We start from the raw sequence: 24,982 nt of genomic DNA, 5'->3' as shown, positions 1-24,982 counted from the left end.
TCGTTAAGTGGTGTTTCTCCCATCAGGAGAGTGACATTTAGGGACACCTGCTCCTCCGCCGCTCCTACATTACATCACGGGAATTGTATTGAGGTGTTGGTGTAGACGTGATTTTTGCATCTGTGAGCTGTATGTATGTGTATGCTCGTGCATTTGTATTGTGTGATATGTGTTTGACATGAAAAGCACGTTTACGTCTGTACCAATATCTGCTACATTTAGAGTCTTTGTATCATATGTGTAAGGTAAATTATAAGACACGATTTAAACTAAGGTAAAATTGGCAAGCAAATGCCCTTCTCGAACTCAGACTCCATCTGCACACACACGCACACACACAGAAAGACTAGGCTTACACCAAGGAAGGTCATAAAGCGCTTATTGAAAATAAAACATTTATAAGAAAAAGCTTATAAGAAACTGAAAACAGTTTGTTTATTTTGTTTGTATGGTGTTTTTGCGTTGCATGGAACCAGTGGTTATTCAGCAATGGCACCAACGGCTTGACGTGACTTCCGAACCACGTCGAGAGTGAACTATCACCAGTAATACACATCTCTCACATCTCAATGGAATGCCCGAGAATCAAACTCTCGGCCAACGAGGTGGCACGCCAATACCATACCGACCACGCCACTGAGGCTCTTGAGAAACTGAATACAGGAGCAACAAGATAGGTTGACTGCAAGTTATTTGGAAGCAAAATGATTACGATGAATGTGATATTCAAAATTTTTTTTTCTTTTTTTTTTAATTTACCCTACACTTCTAGACTACAGAACTTTCCGACTTCCCCTGTGTTTCTGGTTTCGTTTAATCTGCGGTTTTTAAAGACTTTCTCACCGTCCACTTTTAGAAGATAGAATTCTCCACCTTCTTCTGTGTTTTTGAATTTGTCTAATTTACTTTTTTTAAGGACTTTGGCCCAATGCTTGTTTGGTTCTCTAAAATAAATTTGTAGATAAATAAACAACGTTTTTTTATGTTAATGTTAACAACTATATCTAAAATAGTTGTTCCCAAATTATGAGGTATATGAGTCTCGTTTTTAGCTTTGGGAAGTTTTATTCAAAGTCAGCTAAAGGATGGATGTTACAGTGACGTCTGGTCTCTCTTGTTCGAAGCTAGCCACTACAGGAAAGTCAGTTTAACTTCTGGACCTTCAAACCTATACTAATATCTAGGGACCACCAAACAGAGGAGGAATCTGGCAATGAAGGTTGTCCCGTTATTTGCTAATGTCATTCCTTAATAGATGATACTCTTTTGCTGTAAAAGGAAAACTTTTGCCATCCAGAAATATATTTTTATAGGACATTTTCCATTGAGCGTTTTTCCTTAGTATTTTTTATAGCACACTCAAACCGTTTCTTGCTTAGTTTTTTTTTTTTTTTTAGCTTTTTTGGGGGGAGATAAATAATTATTTACTAGCTTTATTTGTCCTGAATTTAGTGCCTTAAGTATTTCTCAAATCTGTTCACCTCCTCTTTATCTCTTAAACATATTACCATTTTACTGTCATTCTGTATACATTACGGTAATAATAATAATAATAATAATAATAATAATAATAATATAATAATAATAACAATGACAATGAAAAATTTCGTTCCATAAACACATCAGATTACACGGAATGACAACAACAACAATAATAATAATGATAATGAAAAATTTCGCTCTCTCAACACATCAAATTACACACGAATTATTTTAATAAGTTTTCCCTCGCCCACGCCGCCGTCATCTGATGCTCTCTCTCTCTCTCTCTCTCTCTCTCTCTCTCTCTCTCTCTCTCTCACCTGTGCCACCAGGTGGGCGAGGCTCTTAACAGATTAAAACATTTGGGTCGGATGCTGGCAGCAGGTTTTCCTGATGAGCTGAAAGATGCTCGCTGGGAATTCTCATCTCGGTCGTTACCTGGGGTTCGTTTGAGATGATTGATGCTGCAAAGTGTGTTTGTGTTTGAGTGTGTATATGTTTGTGTTTGACGTGCTTGGGTGAACGTGTGTTTGTGTTTGCGTTCGTGTGTGTGTTCGTGCATACCGGGCGACGTGTTTGTATAACAAAATGCCTTGCAAGCACATGGGCTTATTGGAACAGACAACCTGATACCCTTATCTCCCCTGTGCTTGAGATAGTCGAGGAAAGGGGAAGTATTGGACGCTGCCAGGTACAATAGATCTTGAGGGAAGGAGGTCTGTTTCTGCATTCTAATTTTTTTTAATGGATTTGTTAATTTGCACAGCAGATGTGTTTGTGCACACACATATATATATATATGTGTGTATATATATATATATATATATATATATATGATATATATATGTATATGTTGTGTGGTGTGGTGTGGTGTGTGTGTGTGTGTGTGTGTGTGTGTGTGTGTGTGTGTGTATGTATGTATATACAATATTACTAAAATATGCTTCTTATGACTTTTTCTAAAAATTAACGAGTCTATGACATATCTGAAAAAATATTTGTTAGAATGTGGGGATAGTTGTATGTGGAAATTTCATTTCATGTTCCTTTATTATTTGTAATACTGGTGAATCTTTTTATCATGTATTTTGTAAAGAAAAAGAATCACACATTTTTAGAGAGGAGGGGAGACAAGTACTTCACTCTGCCACCAAGGGAAGGACAAGAATTCGACTCTTCTTTGAACCCTCCCAATTATTTTTATTAGGAACTGATAAGGCAGTATTCCACATCTGTTCTTTCAAACGTCGATTATTTCAGTTAATATTTAAAGTATTGTATCCCTTTCGGCTTCGTTTTCTTTTATCTGTTGCACGCATTTTATTTACATAATTATATGATCATTTTTTTTAGACATTGTGATCTCGGTCTGAATTTCTCTCTCTCTCTCTCTCTCTCTCTCTCTCTCTCTCTCTCTCTCTCTATATATATATATATATATATATATATATATATATATATATATATAAGGATAGATAGATAGACAGACAGATATAGATACATATATACACACATACACACATATATATATATGTAAGTATATATAAACATTTGATTATAATTTTAGGTACCAAACTCAATGTTGCAAAGAGACAATAGTTACAAAGATTAAAATAAAGCTCACTTATACATCAAGTTCAAGTTTATTGGCGTAGAAAAAAAATTTTGATTGAGACGATTAAGTATATAAACAATTTGGTTGTTAAAAGATTTTCCGTTTCCAAAAAGTAAATGGTGGACGGAGTCAAAATGGAAAACTTTTCCTTATTCTCGTAATTTTACAAATACTAGAGATAAAATATGCAATGTCCTGTTTTCCAGGAACTGGAAGGCTCATGAACTCGGAGCAAGAACCATGCTAATGGAAAGATTAACTTTATGCTATCTTTTTGCTTCGTAGAAACTGGAGTGCGCCTGGAACTAGAGAAATGTTTTATCCAGTTTTGCTTATTAAAAGCTAACCATTATTTTCAATGTTTTTCCCAGAAACTGGAATCCACCCAGAAACAAATGCATGTTGTTACATCTCGTTTCTTATGAATAAACTAAAGAATATTTTTCAATGTTTTTCCAGGAGGTAAAGGGATTTTGAAACCGGGCGAATGTCGTACCAATTCTTCAATTATTAGAAACTAAATATTATTTTGTCTTGTCTAAACACTACAAAACACCAATACTAAAAAAAAGCCCTATAATTCCTTTACTTATTAAAACTCACCATCATTTTCTTCTGTTTTTCCAGAAACTGGAAGTCGCCTGGAACCAAAAGGATAGACCATCTTAGAGCCTGAGCAAGGTTTGGCGGCCATGTTGGCGAACACACCAAGAGGCCTCCTGTCGAACGGTTGTGGCACGAAAGCCCCATGGAGGAGGCTGATTCTAACTGTGATAGTGGGCGTGGGCATGGGCGTGGTGGGCCCGGCTTCTAGCTTCAACCTGGAGCCCAGGACGGCTCAGATATTCTCCGACCCGACGCTCGGCGAGTCCTACTGGGGCCGAGAGTCCTATTTCGGATTCTCCGTCGCTCTGCAGCGGAATGGTTTAGATAACTCTGCCTGGTGAGTGTTCCCTTAGGACAGTTCTTCGTTGGCCTTTCATTTCGCTCAGACCTTTGACAAATATGTAATAGTAACCCCAGGGTACCTATGAAGTGGCATCATCATCAGAGAAAACTTAAAATGATCTGTGACCTTGCAAAGTAGGTCGAGGTCAAATAAACCTTACCAGGGCCTTGAAGAATATGTCAGTCAAAATCATTTGATGATATTCACCAGCCTCAGCAAACCTACTTGTCGGCTTGTATCAATAACAGAGGAAACTTTAATGTTGACCTTTAAAGTTGCCTTTGATTTTGCAAAGTAGGTCGAGGTCAAACGTATCATACCCTGACCTTGAAAAATAGTTCCCCCCAAAAAATAATAATAATACATGCGATATTACTAACCAAGCTTCAAGTCACATCAATATCAGAGAAAAAATTAATGTTGACCTTTAAAATGATCCATGACCATAGAAACTAGGTCAAGGTCAAATATACATAAGATAATACCCGTGGAACATCGTATCGAATTCCAAAAACAAGAAGCCTTATCATAGTTAGACAGGTATGAAGGAAAACTACTTTTAAATTATTACCTAAATTATTTTGAGGCCTTTGGAAATAACTCAAGGTCAAAATTATTCGAGGAGAATAATTACCAACATGCAAATCAACTAGTTAAAAAATTTTGTTGAACTCAGAAATAAAGAAAGAAAGAAAAAAAAAAAGAATGAGGGGGGCAAGGTACAAGAAGAGGATTAATATTTTACGACTTAGTTGAGTGACGATAAAATAAGACCCTTTTTTGTTTCTTTTTTTTTTGTGTTGATCACGGTATATTGTTAATCACACTTAAATTCCCAAAGTTTTACGAGGACTACTATCCTCATCGTCAGAAGCAGTGTCAGCAGTCCTCGCGAATCTTAAAGATTTTAAACGTTTTAAACAATACGGCCAAACTTTACACGGGAACAAAAAAAAAACCACCTCAGTGGCGTGGTTGGTATGGTGTTGGCGTACCACCTCGGTGGACGCGAGTTCGATTCTCGGGCATTCCATTGAGGTGTGAGAGATGTGTATTTCTGGGGATAGAAGTTCACTCTCGACGTGGTGTTGGAAGTCACGTAAAGCCGTTGGTCCCGTTGCTGAATAACCACTGGTTTTAATCCTCGTAAAAACATAATACAAACAAACAAACAGAAGCTAAAATGGTTTTCACGCTGTACTGAAGTCTTATTTTTTGCTTCAGATATGACACTGAAATTAAGTATACGTAAGTAGTATGAGAAAGAATATGTAATTTGGTGTAGTTGCATGTAAGATACACCTGGGTAAGTAACAAGGGCTGGGTATAGGTTAAGATACTTGCCAATGAGTCTTGACCTTGGGTCGAGAGGGGCTTGTTCCCTGCAGGTCATCGTGTGTCTATTGACATAAAACGAATGAGGTATCAGGTGGTCAGTCGACTATTTTTGTGGTATATGTAGAGAAGGTGGTACAGAAAATCATGTGCAATATATATATATATATATAATATATATATATATATATCATATATATATATATATATATATATGCTTAAAAATCGTAATAGATGCCCATGACTTCATTAAATAAGTCAGTACCACAGGAAAATGATAGGCAGAAATCCAAGCGCTTTCGTGTTAGTAAAGACGAAAGCGCTTGGATTTCTGCCTATCATTTTCCTGTGGTATTCTTGTGTGTGTGTATATATATATATATATATATATATATATATAATATATATACTATATATATATATATATATATATATCTGTGTGTGTTATATGATATTAATTGAAAATGGAAGGCCCTGCATAGAACTTCTCTTCTTTCATTCTTCAAGTATTCTCTCTCTCTCTCTCTCTCTCTGCCGAAAAGACCATCGAGACAGGCGAACGTGCCTCCTCTTGAAACGAGCGCGAATTTTTACCGTCACATCACCTTGACCAAATTATTCACCGCTAACGAATCCAGGATGGCATCAACCGTCATGGCTTCCAGCTGAATCCTAAATCACAAACCGCTATCGTAATGAGTCGAGTTTTATTCGAGACCGTAACCACAGACGTTGATAGCATCCATAAGCCGGATGCGATGCCTATGTGCCTTCTTGCTATCTCTGTGCATGACATCAGCTAGAGTTCACTCCGCTGAATGCCTCGCGAACCGCCGACGTCAGAAATTCGGTTTAATGGATGTGTCATCTGCGGACCGGATTGAAACGGGATATGCGTAATGGGGGCGGCGCCAAATTAAGAGTAACGGATCTGACTTCCAATGTGATTGTTTGAGAAGCTTCTATTTTTATATTCGTGAGTGTGGCTGCCCGAATTGGTTTCTGGCATTGCGAGGATAAAATGGGGCAAGTTAAACCTCCCTTGATCTACTAAGGAAGGTTAATATTTCACTCACTCCGCAGAGAGTGAATAATTGCTGTCAGTGCTCTTTGCAGCGTCTCATCGGCCCCTAGCTACAACCCCTTGCATTCCTTTTACTGTACTTCTGTTCATATTCTTATTTCCATCTTACTCTCCATCCTCTCCTCACAACTGTTTCAAAGTGCAAATGTTTTGAGGTTTTCCTCCTGTTACATCTTTTAGATTTATTATTCTCAATTTTCCTTTTAATGCTGAATGACCTCATAGGTCCCAGCGCTTGGTCCTCCGCCTTATAAATAGTGTGAAACACTCATCACATCGTTGACTCTTGAGGTCTTGCTTGACCCATAGTCTTAAATTTCCCAAGGGGAAGATCTGTCGAGGTTCCTCCTCTGTATCACAGAAAATGACGAATCTTACTAAAATATGTCAAGTACTATAGTAAATTCACATTACCGGTGCATCTGATGTCTAGGCCAGTCCCTTACAACGCTGATTGGCTGTTGATGAGCCAATCAGGGGCTGGAAACTCCCAGTCGCTCTCAAGAGTTCATATTGGCAGGATGTATGTTCCACCTCTCCTGAGGGGTACGCCTTTCAAAAGCATCCCTCAGGAGAGGTGGAATATACATCCTGCTTATATGAACTCTCAAGAGAGACAGAGTTTCCAGCCCTGTCATTGGCTTATCAACAGCCAATCAAGAGCGTTGTAATGGACTGGCCTAGACATCAAATGCACGGCTGATGTGAATCTACTATGGTCCCAAATGCCGGTAATATAAGAGAGGGTCAAGACAGTAAGTCGTTACCTCATGGAAATTAGGTACCGTCCCGGGGTTGGACCAAGGCACCATCTTTCTGTATACTAATATGGTGGCTAGTTGTAAAGAAAGCTGACGCCGGGCTCAACGAAGAAATTTAATCCCGGAGTTCTTGGCCTATTGGCTGTAATCATTGTTACACACAGAAAAACAGATATATAAATACACAATGCGTTTTATAAAGTAGGATTAAATATATATATGAATACATATCGCTTTTATTTTGTAGCTCTGTCGAGGTACAAATGAAAAGGGCGATTTCCCGGATATTAACATCATCTGAAATTGAGAACTGTCCTACAAAGGTTGCTGCGTCTTTTCGAACAAAGGAATAAATAAAAAATATATAAATAAAAAAAACAGTGGCTTTTCGAACCAAGGAGTAAATTAATTAAGAAAATAAAAATAAAATCAGTGGCTTTTCGAACCAAGGGATAAATTAATTAAGAAAATAAAAATAAAATCAGTGGCTTTTCGAAAAAAGGGATAAATTAATTAAGAGAATAAAAATAAAAACTGCCTTTTCGAACAAAGGTATAAATTAATTAAGAAGATAAAAAATAAAAACGATGGCTTTTCAAACAAAGGAAGAAATTAAGAAAATAAAAACTGGCTTTTCGAGCAAAGGAATACATTTTTTTTAAATAAAAAAAAATTGTCTTTTCGGGCAAAGTAATAAATTTTACAAAAATAAAAACTGTGTCTTTCAAACAAAGGAATAAGTTGAAAAGCAAAATAAAAGCAGAACTTAACCTACGCGTCCTCCAAGCATCAGAAAGTGCGAGATTAATCAGCCAACAGAACAGGAATAACCATTTTCCGTTAGCTAAATTCATAGCCACTGATGTTCTGAAGAATCTCTCTCTCTCTCTCTCTCTCAGCGTCTGTTCAAGTACTGTTCCTGACACTAATCCAAACCTGTCCTTCAACCATCGTTACGTAACACTCTGTTCCCCCTCAGGCCACATGCGTTTGTTTTTAAGATAGTGAAAGAGGAGAGAGTCAAGATCACAAGCTCTCTTCGTTTGCTGCGCTTTTGTTTCCAATGGAAGTAACTGTTTTTAATGTTTTTTATGGTAATTCAGAGATTATAAGGGTTGTTGAAGCGCATTATAGTTTGGCACTTGCCTTTGTATAGATTGGGTCAGAATTCTTCTCATGTTAAATATCTGCTTTTAATTACTATATATATATATATATATATATATATATATATATATATATATATATATATATACTCTTTTGAATTTTGTAGGTGGGTATAGCAGCATGCTTCTACACTTCATTTGATGTATATCAATAAACTTTTTGAATTTGATTGAATTTGTTGAAGTGCAGGATTTAGTACTTTATGACCTACGGTCACTGTACATTATGTATGTATGTACTAATATATATATATATATATATATATATATATATATATATATATAAAATTGTAATATCTACAATGCCCTCTTAACGTCGTGGTCAGGTGGATGACGTGACCGAGTTCCGATGTAACAGATGCGGGTTCGAATCCTGCTACAAACGCCAGAATTTCTTCACTTGCTTCTTCATTTGGATCTTAGGCTTTGTAGTGACAAGCTTATGCAAGAAGTGTGATGAAATCGAGAAGTTAAGAGTGTATTGTTGATATCACAATTACATATATTTTCGTAAAATAAATGACACAGTAGATTCTATGTATACGTATGTATTTATGTATGTATTTATCTGGTCTGCTGGTATAGTGGTTGTGTCGTGGAATGCCACTCGGACGTCGCTGGGTTCGCGTTTCTCCCAGGGTGATGAAAAATCACTGGCTCTGTTATCATGACTAGTTACTGCTGCATTGTGGGGTCTGCGGTAGGAGGTTGAAACCAACATTCTTTGGAGCTTGGATTTCTAGTCAGTGGTCCGTGTATAGGTTTTATCTATTGAAGTAATAATAATAATAATGTATATTTGTGTTTGACTTCCAACTGACATTCACAGGCTGGTTGTAGGAGCACCCAGGGCCAACTCGAGCATCTACATCCCAACCAGGATAACAGAGCCTGGTGCCATCTACAAGTGTGACCTCAGCAACGACAGAGCACCTTGTGTAGAGCTCAAGATTGACCAGACGGGTAAGTTGGGTGTTCGCGTGGATTTTTTGGGTCTCTCTTGAATTGATCCCATAAGAAATAAAGTTGTAGTTTAATGGATTTTCTTTGACGAAACTTAGAATATTGGTGTTGACATGTTTGTTAAAGTATCGTTCATTTTCATTTCTGTTGTTCACGTCCGAAGTAAAGTTTATTATAAAGTGTAACTTTTCGACTTCCTTTGACGAAAATGTAAATTGATGTTCATTACGCACTGCCGGTTTTTATTTCGCTGGAAGCTTCAGTGATATGGTTCACTTTCTTTGGCTCTAAAACCTATCGTTTGAGATTATTTTCGAATACTTGTAAGCTTAAGGAAACTAGACCAATAGTGACGGCTCCACCACGCGAGAGATGGCTTTTATATTGTCAGATTGAAAAAGGGATTTAAAAGTTGCGTGTTCAAGATTTTTTAAGACGTTTCTACCAATAAAAATGAATCATAAACTTGTATATGACAACACCTCACTACAACAGTCTTGGTCAGGTTTTCAATTACTTTATTAGATATTTCAAGTGGGAGGTTTTCGCTGTTTCCCGGACTGGAACTTCAAGACAACTCAAATCATCGCGAATATGGCACAAAGTCTGTGCAACATTGTGCGAAAATACTTTTTCGATCAGAGAGAGAGAGAGAGAAACTTATACTTTCCACAGAAATCCGTAGTTCCCCTGTTAATGAAAGAAGTGACTTTTTGTCCAGTAGTTATTCAACTGTGGTGGGCCGTTGACAGGCTGTGCTAGCCCCATCTTATTGCTAGCCTTTGCTGCTTCGATTCCTCGATATAATGTGGTTCGGATTCCACAATAAGCTGCACAATAACCAATTGGTTCCTAGCTACGTAAAAGTATCTAAGCCAATTGGTTCCTAGCTACGTAAAAGTATCTAAGCCTTCGGGCCAGCCCTAGGAGAGCTGTTAATCAGCTCAGGGGTCTGGTTAAACTAAGATGTACTTAACTTTTTGCTGCTTCAAAAGAAGTCGTAAGGAATGTTAAAATAGGAAGAGTCTGTGCTGGCGCAAAACCAGATTCAAATACATCCGAAAGCACACTCACACACAAAATAGCATATCCTAGGTAGCCCTGGGCTGACGTGGTCTTGTTTGCTAAGGAATAAACTTGTTTGATCCATAACGTGGATCGGAAATTTTTTTCAAGACAATTATGAAATATAAACTTGTGTCGAAGTCTCTGAACTTTGAGATGCCTCAAAGGTCCGATCTTGGAAACAGTAGGAAAATTCTCATATGAAACTAGATAACGATACTACAATATTAAGAACCTGATTTTGAAGGAAATGAGGACGGAAGAAAGAGTAGTAGTAAAATTACAACATTTTGAAATAGAATGTTGGCTTTTTTCTTCTTCTTTGCCTTCAGCTTTTCCCATTTCTATATGGGGTCGCTGTTTCTAGTCAGCCTTCTCCATCTTCCTCTGTCCTGTGCATCTTGTTCTCTTAGACCCTTTTCCTTCATGTCATTCAATGATTTATCTTTCCACCTGAACTTTGGCCTTCCCCTCCGTCTTTTGCCCTCCACCTCCATGTTCATAACCCTCTTACATACGTGTTCATCTTCTCTCCTCATAACATTTCAAGAATTCTAAAGAGATTCTCGTGGGGACTGTAGCTCCAGGAGCATTGGCCTTGGATTTGAGAAATTTCTAGTTTGCATACCCTGATTTTTCATCTAATGCTATTCATTACAGCCAGGATAATTGGTATGCAGTGCCATCAGATCAGGTTAATTAAAAGCCCTTCATGCATTCCTGGCTCCTGTTTTAACTTGCAGTTCAGGCATCTGCATTAACCAGTCCAGTTTCTGTCTGTTGTTTTAATTTGTACAGTACAGCCTCTGCTCTGTTTTAACCTGTACAGATTTATTTTCACCTGTGCACCATCTGTCCCCTATTTTACCCTGTAAAGGTTTTCTACAGTACAGAAACACTTGCTCACCCTTTACTTCTTTGCCAGGCAACACGTACACCGAGAACCAAAACTACGAGTTTATCTATCATGATCTGAAGAATGAAGGATGGCTGGGAGCTGCCCTCGACACTCAGCCCACATTTGAAGAAGGGCGTCAAGCCACAGGAGTGAGTAGTTAGCAGACCTTCTGCCCTTGTGCTCATGAATTTTATCATCAGTCTTATTCTCCATAGATATATATATATATATAGATAATATAGTATATGGATATAGTATATATAGTATAATATATATATACTAGATAGTTATATATATATGCTTAAAAAATCACAGTAGATGCACGACTTCATTAAATAAGCGAATGCCACAGGAAAATGATAGGCAGAAATCCAAGCATTTTCGACAACGTCTAAGTAAAGACGAAAGCGCTTGGATTTCAGCCTATCATTTTCCTGTGGTGTTATCTATATATATATATATATATATATATATATATATATATATATATATATATATATATATATAATGTGTGTGTACTCTTACATAAGCTCATGTTCTGTATACGTCGTATTTATTCATATATGTATGTTCTTCAAGTCCATATATGAATTTAATAAATTTCACTTTTCAGGTATGTGCACCACGTTGGATCAACCAAGCCTACTTTGGTCACGGAACGTACCAGATAAACGGAGCTTGTTACTGGCTGAACGCGTCTCTTTCAGACGCTCCAGCGCACAAAAAGTTGCCTCTAATTCAGTATTGTAAGTTTTGCTTCCCCTGTAGTCAAACTTCCCTAAGCCTCCCTAAAATTAGTGTCCATGCTTTTGTCAGATTTTCAAGTTAGAGGTGTAGTTACAAACCATTTTGTTGGAATGAACACCTCATTTATATCAGTCTTACAAGTATGCTGAGTACATACGAACTTGTTTAAATTACATCCTCAACTTCATCCAAGTCTTATCGTGTGAATATTTCACATATAAGAAAAAAAAAGTCGGTTTAATAGTCCTTTCAGTATTCCAAATTTTGTTTCCATAGACACTGATCTCCTCAGTCTTTTGCACACAACCTGCGATCTTCTTTGCTTCATTTATTGTGTAATAATCAGCTTGTGTTAAAATTATATTCAGGTCATGAGTTTGTGGTATAGGTACAAACCTGTGTTGTAATAGCCTCCCTACTCAAAATTTTAGAATTTAGCAGCTACCTTAAGCATAGAATTTATGTTTTTGTTAGCTTTTGAAGCTCCATTTGCTCTTATTTTTATGAAAACACCGACTAAATTTCGTACAGAATGTTTTTTTGGTAATTACTAGTGCAACTGAGTAAATGAGGTATTGAGTAAAATTTCTTTCTTTTGGATTAAGAGAATAATTCAAGGATTGTTTTCTGTTCAATGTCCATGCCTAAAACAGAGGTACTTGAATCACATGCATAAAAGATTATTGCCTGACCTGCATGTATAAAAGTTTTTTGTGTGCCCTGAATCAGACTGGTGGTTTTTCAGTTATCTCAAAAGGCATAATATTGCAAATATAGTGAGGGAAAATTGTTTATTTAGAAGACATTCCTGTCCATTTATATTTGGCTCACGAAAATTTTTGTCTCTACGTAGCTGTCCACTTTTGTTCCAGGTCTTTGAAAGTTTAGAAATGTGGACCTGTGGTCTTGTTAAACTTCCTTGTGATACTAATGATAATAATTATAAAAATTTCTTGAGACATGATTTATGAAAGCAAAGGAACTAGTGTTTTACCGTTAACGTATTTTGATCTTCCTTTTTTTCTACAGCTAAGCAGACATTCAATCTCGATGGACGTCCGCTCTTCTACTATGCCCATGGTCAAGCTGGCCTTTCCCTCCACTTCCCAGACGACCAAACAGAAATGATCATTGGAGCTCCCGGTGTTTTCAACTGGCAGGGTAAGCTGATTGCTGGAAGCTGTCTTTAACAGTATTTAACATATTGAGTATGGGGTGTTTTTTCAGTCAGTCATTCAAACTAGATGTAAACTTCTAGGAAAAATAGGAATTTAAATGCAAAGTATTTTAATTAGTCCACGTTTAGATTTGACTTGGAAAGTTTTCAGAAGATTGGAGTGGTAAGCTTAAACCACCCATTTTTATTTAGAATCCCAAAACGTCAACATTGCTATTGTGATCTCTTTTACCTTCTGAGAATTGTTCCCGAGATAAAAAGTCTTACCAAACTGACCGCTGTTGGGTTAAGAACGTTACATCTTCTCCTTAGGTTCAGTCATTCGATTGAAAGATGCTGCCTCTCCGGTCCATGGTGAAATGGCCTTCCGTCGACGTCGGCAGGTGCCACATTCCATACCTTCAGAGGTTCAGATGTTCTCCAGTCAGAGCATGCCCAATCCGTATTACACTCCGTCTATCCAGGACTTCGATCTCAATGGTTATGCAGTCACCTCTGGGAGATTCTTCAATGCCAATGAATTGTTATATGCCAGTGGAGCTCCCCGTGGAGCTTATACTTTTGGAAAGGTACTGTTGGAATGTCTTGGCTCATTCTTAATCTGTTGTGTACCAGATAGGGAAATGAAAAATGTAAATGGTTAAAAATGCTCAACAGTTTCGTCTGCCAATGGACCTCTTCTTGATGAACGATATTGAGCATTTTTCAACCATTTACATTTTTTATTTTCATATATGGAATACGATTGAAATATATATTTTTCTTATCTGAGAAGTGATTTTATGCTTTGGATAATTATGAAGCCTTGTTATATGCCAGTGGAGCTCCCCGTGGATCTTATACTTTAGGAAAGGTATTGTTGGAATGTCTTGGCTCATTCTTAATTGATCCAAAAGCTGCTAGTGCAACCAACTTGTAATTTTAGGCGAGTATTGAGTGGTAGACAACCCAGAAAGCTTTTGGATTTTGCATTTTCAATCTGTAAGCAAGTGCTCAAGTACCTCAAATCTAAATGTAGGTTATTTCTTCCAGGTTTTTATTTTTTCATTTCCGGAGAGAGAGACTCAGTCTTTCAACATCCGTGCAGAATGGCAGGGAACTCAGGTTGGAGAGAACTTCGGTGCTGCTCTAGTTGCTATGGACGTGAATGGAGATGGCCTCAGTGATTTAGTCGTGGGCTCCCCTATGTTCTCAAGGCCAGACATTCCAGATATGGGAAGAATACAGGTCTTCATGAGCACGAAGGTGATTGCTTATAACAAGTGTGTTTATATCTGAAAACTTGGATATTTTGATTTCAAGCTGTACTGTATAGTACTATATGACAGCTCCCTTTTGAGAACAGCTCCTTATAAGGAGAAACATGGAATGCAGCAGTCATTCATATTTATTCAGTATGATTATGTACATTTTAGTTTATATTTTCCAAGTGAACCTATGATAAACTGATAATGGGAAGTAGGCAAATCTTTTATGCTATAGTTCTTTCATTCAAGACATGTGAATTATTTCATTTAAAGGCAATCCCCAGCTTACGACGTTCCGAGGTTACAACACTTTTCAATTATATTTATCAGAAATTATTTCCAGGTTTATGGCGCTTATAGTGCTGATCTGGCAGAAGAGATATGACTCCAAAAATGCAAAATAATCAATATTTGAAGTTTTTTTTATGAAAAATGCAATAGGAATGCAGTTTACATAGTTTTTAATGCACCCAAAGCATTAAAAGTAAGGTTTTCTTAGGATTTTTGATTTCAGCTTACAACACGTCTCAAGAACGGAACCCCCGTCGTAACCCGGGGACTGCCTGTATTTGCCTAGAAGTTACCTTACACTATAACTAGGTAACCTATTGCAAAGAAAATCTTAGTGAAATTAGGGAGAAGTAGCGATGTGTGACAGACACTTGATTGATTAATTAACTGACATATATATCCCAGAAAACCTGAACCTGAATGTTCTTTATAGCTGGGCACCATGGTACAGACAAGCGGTTACTACGGTTCCAGTTCGCCTTCAGCAAGATTTGGCACCACCCTCGCTTCTCCTGGGGACATGAATTTTGATGGTTATGAAGGTGAGGTTTTTAAAAAACTATATTTAAGACAGTTATGTCTATTAGTTTCATATTCATATTTTCTATAATACAAGGATACCGTGCTCCAACCTGTGATTTTTTTTTTATCTTATACTTTTCAGTAATTCGTTCCCCAAGCCTTTGTCCCAATTGGCTGTCCAGATTCTTTATGTAATTCCTAGTTCCTCGTTGGACGAGTGGGTTACTTGCCCACCTACCGATATGGTAGTCCTGACTTCGATTCCCCACTCTGCCAACGTGGAACCAGAGGAATTTATTTCTGGTGATTAGAAATTAATTTCTCAATATAATGTGGTTCGGATCCCACAATAAGCTGTAGGTCAACTGCTAGGTAACATACTGGTTCCTAGCCACATAAAATATATCTAATCCTTCGGGCCAGCCCTAGGAGATCTGATAATCAGCTCAGTGGTCTGGTTAAACTAAGATATACTCAACTTATGTAATTCCTGCTGTAATTGATATTCAATGTAGTGTGTGCTTTAATATAATGTTTATTCACTTCATTCTTCTTGTACTTCCAGATGTGGCTGTTGGAGCCCCATGGGAGAATAACGGAAAAGGAGCTGTTTACATTTACATGGGATCGGAAATAGGCTTACGGCAGGTGTACGCCCAGCGTCTCTCTCCAGAGGACTTTCCCACTGTGCCTAATTTAAGTGGTTTTGGTATGGGCATTTCCAGGGGCATAGATATCGACAACAATGACTACCCAGGTAATGTTTTATTAATGAACTTGGTTTGTTAAAAGTTACGAACAGAAAAGCACGTGTCTTGTGATTTGATCTGAAACATCCCAATTAAACTGTTGAACATTGGAGAATGTTATAAATTCATATATCAAGTTCATATATCTTCATATATACTAAGTTTTAATGTACTACGTATATCTATGTTTGATGTTATACAAACCCCAAAGTTGCACATTTACAAATGCATGAAGTTAAATGTTGATGCAAAATTATCAAGATACTATATATTGTATATGTGATGTGATTTGTCATTCATTGGAATTTGACATTCAAAGTTACTTGACGTACGATTCATTTCTCAATTAGCAATATATATGCTGTATTGTATGCCAGAGTTTAGTTGAACCGTAAGTCTATTTCTGATCATTTTTTTCAGATTTAGCAATCGGGAGCTTCCTGTCCGGGCATTCACTCGTCTTGAAGTCTCGCACTGTGGCTTCGGTCAGAGGCAATGTGATAGCCAGTCCTCAAACACTTTTGCTAGAAGACACTTACCTCACCCTAGAGACATGTGTCAGTTATGATGGACATCGAGTTCCCGAGAAGATAGGTAAATATTGCCCTTCAGACATTTCACTTACATCAACTTATTTTTGTTTTTTCTTTTTCATGCACCACTATACTCTGTTTTTTTTCCATCTGTCCATCCACCTGTGGTGTTTTTCGCATGGTAACACTGCGTCCTGGGCTTTAAATAGTTATGCTATGTGTAAGTTTTAGGCAAATAAAAAGATACCTGGGTGTACATTTGCAACTGAAAAGTGTTTTTATAATTTACTGTAAGCGAATTACACCGTTAATATTCGAAATAGGATATTATTTAAAGCCCGGATGCAGTGTTACCATGCGTAAACACCACAGGCAGATGGACAGATGGGAAAAACAGAGTATAGTGATCCTTACTCATGCGACTATCGATAAAATCTTCCTTGTAAGACCCTATATGCAAAAGTTATTTTGCTACTATATTGAGGGTATGTCAGTGTGCCTGACATTATACCATATTGAGTTCGATTGTTCTTCATAAGTTCTTTTACTTTGGCAGGTATCAATGGAAATGTAACATTAGATTATGGACATGTATCTCCAAGAGCTTCATTCTCAGACACTGGTCTTGCATTTAGAAAATTTGATGTCGTGGGCACCTCAGGAAAGACAAAGTGTCTTCCTTTTACTGTTGATGTCTCGGTAGGGAAAAGATGAGGATAGTTGGCGAGTAGTTCAGTGATTAAGTTCACTTGTAATTTGAAATAGCTGCTGTATTTCATGAATACTAATGAGAGAGAAGTCTGAAATATTAACTAGAACCAACCAGTGATTTTTGGCATTGTGAGGCCACTAAAATTACACTAGTAATAACCTGGCATTAAAAAAAATTTTTTGTAACACTTGAAAGTATAAAAGTATTAGTTATATGTAGAATCTCCTTGTAACTTGCTTTCTCCCAAGGAATCCCAGTGCCTTCAATCTCTGCATTAGCCAATAAAAGAGCTTCCTCTTTGATGTTCTGGACAGAGCTTTATGAGTAAATGGGTGTATGTGAAATATGTTAGTTTAGACAGCTTAATTCAACAAGTGTTAAAGGACTTTGCTCCAGATGAAATCTGCCAAACTATCAGCCACATGCAGTATTCATAATTCATGGTATCTATTTCCTTCCAGAGCAACAAAATTGACCCTCGACGGCCTATACTGGTGAGACTTGAGTATGCGATTGTTGAAACAGCTGACCAGTTAATGAGTAAGCAAAGATGTTTCTAATGTATGGAATGATATTGTATCCTCTTTAATATCATTATAAAGAAAGTGTCAATGTCCTTATAAATGAGGTATTTTATGCTTGCTATGAATTTATCACTCCTGCTTTCCTAGGTTTCAAGTTTCATTTTTTGGATGCATTTTTTGTTGTCATTTTCTTTGATCATTTTTTTCATCATCCAAAGCACTATTTAAGAGTACAACTGTCTATATAAAATCGTGTTTATGATGTTTTTTGGCTATGAAAAGTGTACATGATATTGGAAGTGCAATTTATGTATCCTTTTGCCCATCTTACATCCAATATTGTCCGTGTTTCACTTATCCTTTCTCTTTCACCACCTCTAAGTAGGGAGTGGGGTGGTGAAGGTGAGCTACTGGCGGCCTCAAGCCACATCTTGGTCTTAAGCTTAGGTCCTTATATTCATATATTGAAATATATTTGTCTACATTAGCCTTTTTTCATGTCATGGTACACTAAAGTTTATAACTTATTAATAACTTCACGCTAGTCTGTTGTTCTTCTGCTTGTTATTGTTTATCTCCTTTTAATATTTTCTCATTAAAGTCCTATTCTCCTTATGACTTTTCCTAAATATTCCATATAAAGTAGATATCTGTTTTAGCTGTAGCTGATAAATACAGTAACATGAGACCTTCAACTGTCATAAAACAATCATCTATCTTATTACAGCCCAGCCAAAGACTGATCCTGGCCAGCCAAAGATTACAACACTCCCCATCAGTATTGTGACTGAGTGTGAGAGCGATGGAGATAAAACATGTGAGGTTGATATGTTTGTCGAAGCCTACTTTGTGAGCTACGGGTGAGGAGGGATGCTTTCCTGTTTTGTGTTTCTTTATTTTCTGTTGTTCCTTGGATTACTTCTCATGTTTAAACTGAAATCAGATAAAAAGATACACTTGGGTAATCATCTACAAAGTAGAGCTTACGGTCTAGTTGAAATTGTTCCGACTGCTATTGCACATTTTGTTTAATTTCTTCTTCAAAGTGACCCCTGGCTTAGTTTTACATTATTAGAAAAAGTATGCAAAGATTGTCACACATTTTGTAACTGCTGCTTATAGTACTCCCAACATCACATTCCCATTGGTATGTGTATCAAACTTATCAAAATGTCCTTTCTTTTGTCCAGGGAGCACGATAAGCTCACGATAGGTGGTGACAACAAGCCAGTGTTGGAAATCGTAGTCAACAACTTAGGGGAGTCAGTTTTCCTCCCAAATGTGACCATTGAAGTCCCAGAACCATTCGCCTTGTACCAGCCTTCTTCACATAACTGTGATTTTACCATTAAGGATAGCAGGACTGCATTAGTTTGTCAGTTAACAAACCCTATTAAGAGAAACAGACAGGTAGGTGCAAGGTTACATACATAAAGTTTATGTAGTTGTTGCTGTGACCAGGAACTATACGTACACTGTTTAGATTGATGGAGGTTGCTATGTATTTTATATGGATGCCATAGATTTAAACTAACACTAGAAAGCTGCAGGCATGACATTAAGAGAGTTACATGAAGATGCTCCATATCTTCGTTTTATCCAGTCATGGATTATTTAGGAACTATGTTTACTAATCAAATTAATATTATTGTTTTATTTCTCATATATTAATAAGTTGAAGATTTTATTTACTTTTAATGCCTTTTTAAAATGATTAGGAATGTTTAACAACAAAATAGAAAATAATGTGCTATCGATTTTTTTATGTTGTGCTATCTGTCTGTCTGATAGATTGGGTCATGGAAAGTTGTACTTTATCCCTACAAATAAATTTGCTAAATAAGGGACCCAGACTTATCTAAGAGTGGATATGTCATTCAAAAATTCTGCACAAGTTTTAAATGTAGATTCAGGTTAATACTTAAATAATACTTAGCATTTCATGTATGTTTCATAACAACCAATTGGAGCATTGCATGGTAAATCTGTCCCAACCTAACCATTTGCTAATAATAGACATGGCAGATCCAATAAAGATAAATTGCAGCACTGGATCAGTGGACATACTAGAAAATGATCAAATGTGTAGAGTGTAAGTCATTTCTTCCTTCCTTGTACAGGATTGGTTACGGGTTACCATTGATGCTAGTCAGGTGACTGATGCTGCAAGTGAACTGAAGGTTGATGTGGCAGTATCAGGGGAGGGAGTAGAATTGCAACCATCCGACAATTCTGTTTTTCCCGGGCTACAGTTGCTAGCCAATGCTCAGCTCAAGTTGCATGGGTGAGGATGAAATTAGTGGACCTTAGTTGACCTTACTGAAACAACTTGCCCTTATTATGATGTGCACGTTTTCAGGTGCATTCCTTTAGCCTCCTGTAGTTGGAGTATGTGAGTGTAACTGATAACGTTCATTTTTCAATAGTTATAACAAACAAAAGAGGACAAGTGGAAATCTTCTACCTGCCTACTGAAAATCTGAAATTAATGTGCTCTTTTCTATTGCTTCTGGTACATCTGTACAACAGCTCTTTCTTTGGCAATTTCATTTTTTAATCAGATCTAACCAGTTATTGTAAATGGCCTATACGTCTACTCTTACTAACTGGTTTTAATCTGCCATACAAGCTTTCATTTTTGTTATTTGTATCACCTAATTTATGTCATTTTGATGTAGAAAAAAGATTACGTTACTGTTTTATATTTAGGTTTATAATCATATTTTTTTTATTTTGAGTAAGCTTTCAAAAGCTAAAGGTAATGTATACATCTTTTTTAAAGAGATTGGCACCTTCATTTTTGAAGAAATTATTGTACTTGACATGCAAATTAGTCCCCATAAGCATAGCTTAATTTTGCTTGTCTTTTAATGAAAACTTTTTCCATCAGGTACTCGAGGGAAGAACAGTTACATTACAAAAGAATTGAAGAAGATAAAATCAACACAACTCTATCTTCATCAACATTTACCCACCACTATACGGTAAGAATATGTGTATCTACTGACAACTCACACGGGAGAAATTGTTCCTTCAGGATCAATCACATAATGTGTTTGGTTACAGGCTCAAGTATAGTGCTCTTTATAACATTATCTGAGATTTGGTAATATAACGGCAGTGCATGAAGTCACGAAGTGATAAAAGTTGTGTGTGTTTCAAGTATCAGTTTTTACGGCAAAACTTTTTTACAGAACTGTGTGGTAGCCATAAAGTAAAGTTGCAGGTAATATATTAACAAGTTCTTCTCTACTCCTCAGTTGGTGAAATCTGGACCAACCCCATTGGGTCAGGTGGAATTAGTGATTGACATACCAGTCAACTTTACAGAAGAAGGGAGATTCATCACCTTATATGCACCAGAGGTATTGTATATTTTTCAGTAGATTGTAAAGTTCCACTTTGATCCTAAAGCTTTATAATATGATTCAAAGAATATGTATAATACTGTATTCTCATCTAGAGATATTTAACTTTTCAAGTTATATAAAGAAGTCATTATACTGTTGCAGGGTCCAGAATATGACCATTATTTTTAGGGTCTTACATAAGATTTTACTATTGTTGTTGTGACCAGGAACTATACTGTTTTTATATTAAAAGAAGTTTCAAGTGTGGAGACAATGATGTAATGTGCACTGAAAATTTTTTAATGTTTTACCACATCTTTGAGTTATCTACTGAACATGTTTCTAAAGTGATTAAGGTACATGGATGTAAGCTTTTTGACCTGCAAGTATTGTGTGAAGATAATACTTCCTATATGATCTTTGAAATCCTTACAATCACTGATGTAGGTTAAACCTTGATAGTATGTAGTAATCATACTGTCATTTTACAGCTGATGTGGTTTGCCAGTATGTACATTATAACTTGGTAGTAGATTTATATAGACAATCAGGTAAGTTTGCTTGACTTACCTTAAGTATTGTGAGTCCCAGCAAGCTAAAAGTCACTAATTATGGATTCTGTTGATCTACAGACAAACTTCCTCGGTCAGCCTTTCCTGTGCAACGTTCAAGGCACAACGCTGGCAGCCTCAGGAGCTGAAACTGGGAATAATGGCAATATAATTCCAACATTTGGCACCGGTGATATGTCTATACCCTTAGAAACAAAAGTTCGCACAACTATATTGCGAACTAGGTAGGTGTGGGATAGCAGTTCATTAACTATGGCTATTCGTGTTATTTATACTGTAGACAGTATTTCAAAATAAATATTCCTTCTTTTTCACTGTGGGGAACCTTTCCTTTCATATGCAGGTACATGACAGGTATAGTTTAAAGGTGCTGAGTTTTTTTTTTTTTTTTATAAATATTGAATTTGCAATGTAAGGAAAATAAAGAAGTGGTTGAGATCATAATTAGTTTAAGCAACATTTATTAGGGAATGAGCTGTGTTAGTAGAAATGAAATAATTATACTCTGGGCCTGTAGTAAATGAAACAAGATGTTTTGAGAGGAGAGTATGTAATGAATATTACTGAAAGACAAATTTTCTGGTAAGTTGTTCTGGCAGGGCTATTAATATGAAGGAATATTTTCTTTATGTCAAGAGAACATGTTAAAGGTAAACAAATGTGGTTTGTTTGCTGAAAAAATATCCTGATGCAATGCCTTGCTTCAAAGACTAGCCATGATTTTTACTTTTTGTCAAAATACAGTCTTAACATCCTTTAATTTGTTTCACACACAGAGCAACATACCAAGCAGACAGAATCCTGTATAAGACTACGAATTAATTCAATTTTCTTTCGGATCAGATCCGTCTCCGAAGACGTAAGTGGCGACGAGGCCAAGTTACACGAAGTACAAACATTCAGGTGCCCCAATGAACAGATTTCCTGTGCCAGACTGAGGTGCATAATCAACTCGTGGCCATCAGGAAGTCACAATGCAGACCTCTCGATAAAGATGGACGTGAATTTCACCATTTTAGGTAAAAGATCAAGTTTAGTTACTGTTCCTAGCTTCTTTGTTGTTGTCCATTGATGGGATCTTATAGATCTCATCCTCAGTAACTGTAATGTAATGATAGATGATAAATTTGTGTGAATTGTTTAATATCTGTACATTTTAGTCGCTAGAAATATATTTTAATCATGTTTAACAATCATTTTATTATCATATGTACTAGTTATAAATGTATTTAATCATTTTCAACAATGACATTATCATTTCATTTCTATATATCAAATACATCTATTTAATCATTTTTAACAATGCCACCATGATCGTTTGTAGCTATTTTCGTGTTAAATTTACTTAAGAAATTCTTCAAAGTTCAGCTGTTTGAAACTGAAAACCATACACTTCAATACTTCGTTTCATCATCTCTCTTTTAATCTTATTCTTCTCTATTTCCATAACTTGCAGCAAGCCATATCTCGGCTAGAGGAGGTGCGATTGTTGGCAGCTCAGCTACAGCAGCAGTTCTTTCTCTTAATCCAGATTTAACCTTTGTTGGGAACAAGTAAGTTTTAAGATCACCCCATTTATGTACACAGATGAATGGTCATTTGTATTAATGTTACTTATGCTAAGTTCAGTGTCGTGGTTTAATTGTTGTTAATTAAAAATTCACAGTTATGCCAAATAATTGTATTACTGTTTAAGATAAAACAGAGACTCTTTTGCAAATAGTAATGCAGCTTAGTTACGCAATTGTGGATTTTTAATATATAAAAATGTCTTCATTGAAAAGGGAACATTAACTTTATTATTAATAACTTATAAACATGAGTGATAATGTGTATTGAGTATTAAAAGCAAGCACATTGAAAAATGCATATCAATGATCATAAGATTAAATAATATGTTAAATTATTTATTCAGTATATTAACTTAGTTCCTGTAATAATGCAAAAATCTTATAGTTAATACAGTAAAAGAAGAGTGTAATTATAAGATTTTGCACTTCAGACACCAAGGTAATATAATGAACCATTAACTCAGTATATTGACTTGCTGTCTCTTTGTTATTATTATTATTATTGTTGTTATTATTATTATTCCACAGAGTGACGTCCACCATTGCGGACACACACTTCCTGCCTGACAGCTTACCTGGTCGAGGAGTGGCCTGGTGGATCATTCTGTTGGCTGTTCTGGGAGGCTTACTGCTACTGTGTCTCTTAGCCTATGCTCTATATAAGGTTAGACCCTTTGGAGTTCAGTTTAGAGACAAATTGAATTAGTATTGAGTAAAGACCCTCCTAACTACACTAGCTATCAGGATAAGCAAACAGTAAACCATCTAAGTAACTGTAATTTTTTCAGTTACACAGAATTAATTTGATGATGAATTGCTCTACATTTTTATGATAAAGCATTAAACCAAGATCTCGTACAGTGCAGTGTTGTTATCAGTGATTTATGTTTAATACTAAAGATTGTTTTCCTTCAGTAAAGGATCTTCTAGGGAAATTGTCAGAAAACAACTTCCTTCAGAAGTAATGTGATGTTATTACCACTTATTCAGTGTATTTTTTTATATTAGATTAATAGTCTTGATGACATATGTAAGTCTAATTCATAGAACAAAAGGGAGTATATTTGTATGTATAGTAACGGTGTAATTTTTTGCTTTCAGATGGGATTCTTCAAGCGGAAGGAACACGAAGAAATGAAAGCTCAGAAAGCACACGTAGAGTGCAATGCTAACTACTGAAACTCTGCAACCAACAGAAAATCTTGAGATTCAGTGAATTCGTACCAAAGTGGTCTTGACAGAATGTCGAAGACTCAGTTCAAGAATTGTTACCTCACATAAAAAATCTGGTGAATGTCCCAACCTTGTAGATCCAGAAGATTGCTAACTTAATCATTCAGTCCAAAACAAAAAATAATTCTGTTTTTACTGTAAATATAATATGCTATAATTGTTGTTTTAATGGATATGGTTCTAAATCGAGCAGACATTAAGGCATCAGTGTTCAAAGGTTTGGGGAAGTGATGTTCTTATCAGTGACAGAGGTGACAAAGTACAGAGTTTGTATCTGTACCATTCTTACAGAACTGTATGTTATAGAGGAACATTTCGAAAACAAGTAGAGCTCTCATGTGTTTTTGTAAGTTGCTTACATGATATAGAGACTTATCGAACGAATATGGTTTGAACGCGCAGCTTATAACTTATCTGTTTCACTTTTTTTAAACAA

The 24,982-nt window shown here is 36.4% G+C and overlaps 1 protein-coding gene across 3 annotated transcripts in view; it reads left to right on the top strand.

Moving 5' to 3' along the window:
• LOC135203110 (integrin alpha-PS3-like) overlaps positions 1–24,982 on the top strand; it is a 76,337-nt gene that overhangs the window by 49,953 nt on the left and 1,402 nt on the right. For all 3 annotated transcript variants that reach the window (XM_064232740.1, XM_064232741.1, XM_064232743.1), the window contains 22 exons: positions 3,725–4,040; positions 9,222–9,355; positions 11,346–11,467; positions 11,932–12,064; positions 13,095–13,226; positions 13,555–13,811; positions 14,275–14,487; positions 15,214–15,322; positions 15,868–16,059; positions 16,472–16,645; positions 17,141–17,283; positions 17,758–17,836; positions 18,548–18,680; positions 19,011–19,230; positions 19,941–20,104; positions 20,711–20,804; positions 21,081–21,185; positions 21,803–21,966; positions 22,586–22,761; positions 23,199–23,295; positions 23,842–23,977; positions 24,415–24,982. The exon at positions 24,415–24,982 is cut by the window's right edge and continues 1,402 nt beyond it. In XM_064232740.1, coding sequence (XP_064088810.1) covers positions 3,790–4,040; positions 9,222–9,355; positions 11,346–11,467; positions 11,932–12,064; positions 13,095–13,226; positions 13,555–13,811; positions 14,275–14,487; positions 15,214–15,322; positions 15,868–16,059; positions 16,472–16,645; positions 17,141–17,283; positions 17,758–17,836; positions 18,548–18,680; positions 19,011–19,230; positions 19,941–20,104; positions 20,711–20,804; positions 21,081–21,185; positions 21,803–21,966; positions 22,586–22,761; positions 23,199–23,295; positions 23,842–23,977; positions 24,415–24,492 — 3,306 coding nt within the window. In that variant the 5' untranslated portion in view covers positions 3,725–3,789 and the 3' untranslated portion in view covers positions 24,493–24,982. The remainder of the gene's footprint in view (positions 1–3,724; positions 4,041–9,221; positions 9,356–11,345; positions 11,468–11,931; positions 12,065–13,094; positions 13,227–13,554; positions 13,812–14,274; positions 14,488–15,213; positions 15,323–15,867; positions 16,060–16,471; positions 16,646–17,140; positions 17,284–17,757; positions 17,837–18,547; positions 18,681–19,010; positions 19,231–19,940; positions 20,105–20,710; positions 20,805–21,080; positions 21,186–21,802; positions 21,967–22,585; positions 22,762–23,198; positions 23,296–23,841; positions 23,978–24,414) is intronic.

Source organism: Macrobrachium nipponense, chromosome 33, assembly GCF_015104395.2.
Source record: "Macrobrachium nipponense isolate FS-2020 chromosome 33, ASM1510439v2, whole genome shotgun sequence".
NCBI lineage: Eukaryota > Metazoa > Arthropoda > Malacostraca > Decapoda > Palaemonidae > Macrobrachium > Macrobrachium nipponense.
This window is presented reverse-complemented; position numbering and strand designations above follow the sequence as displayed.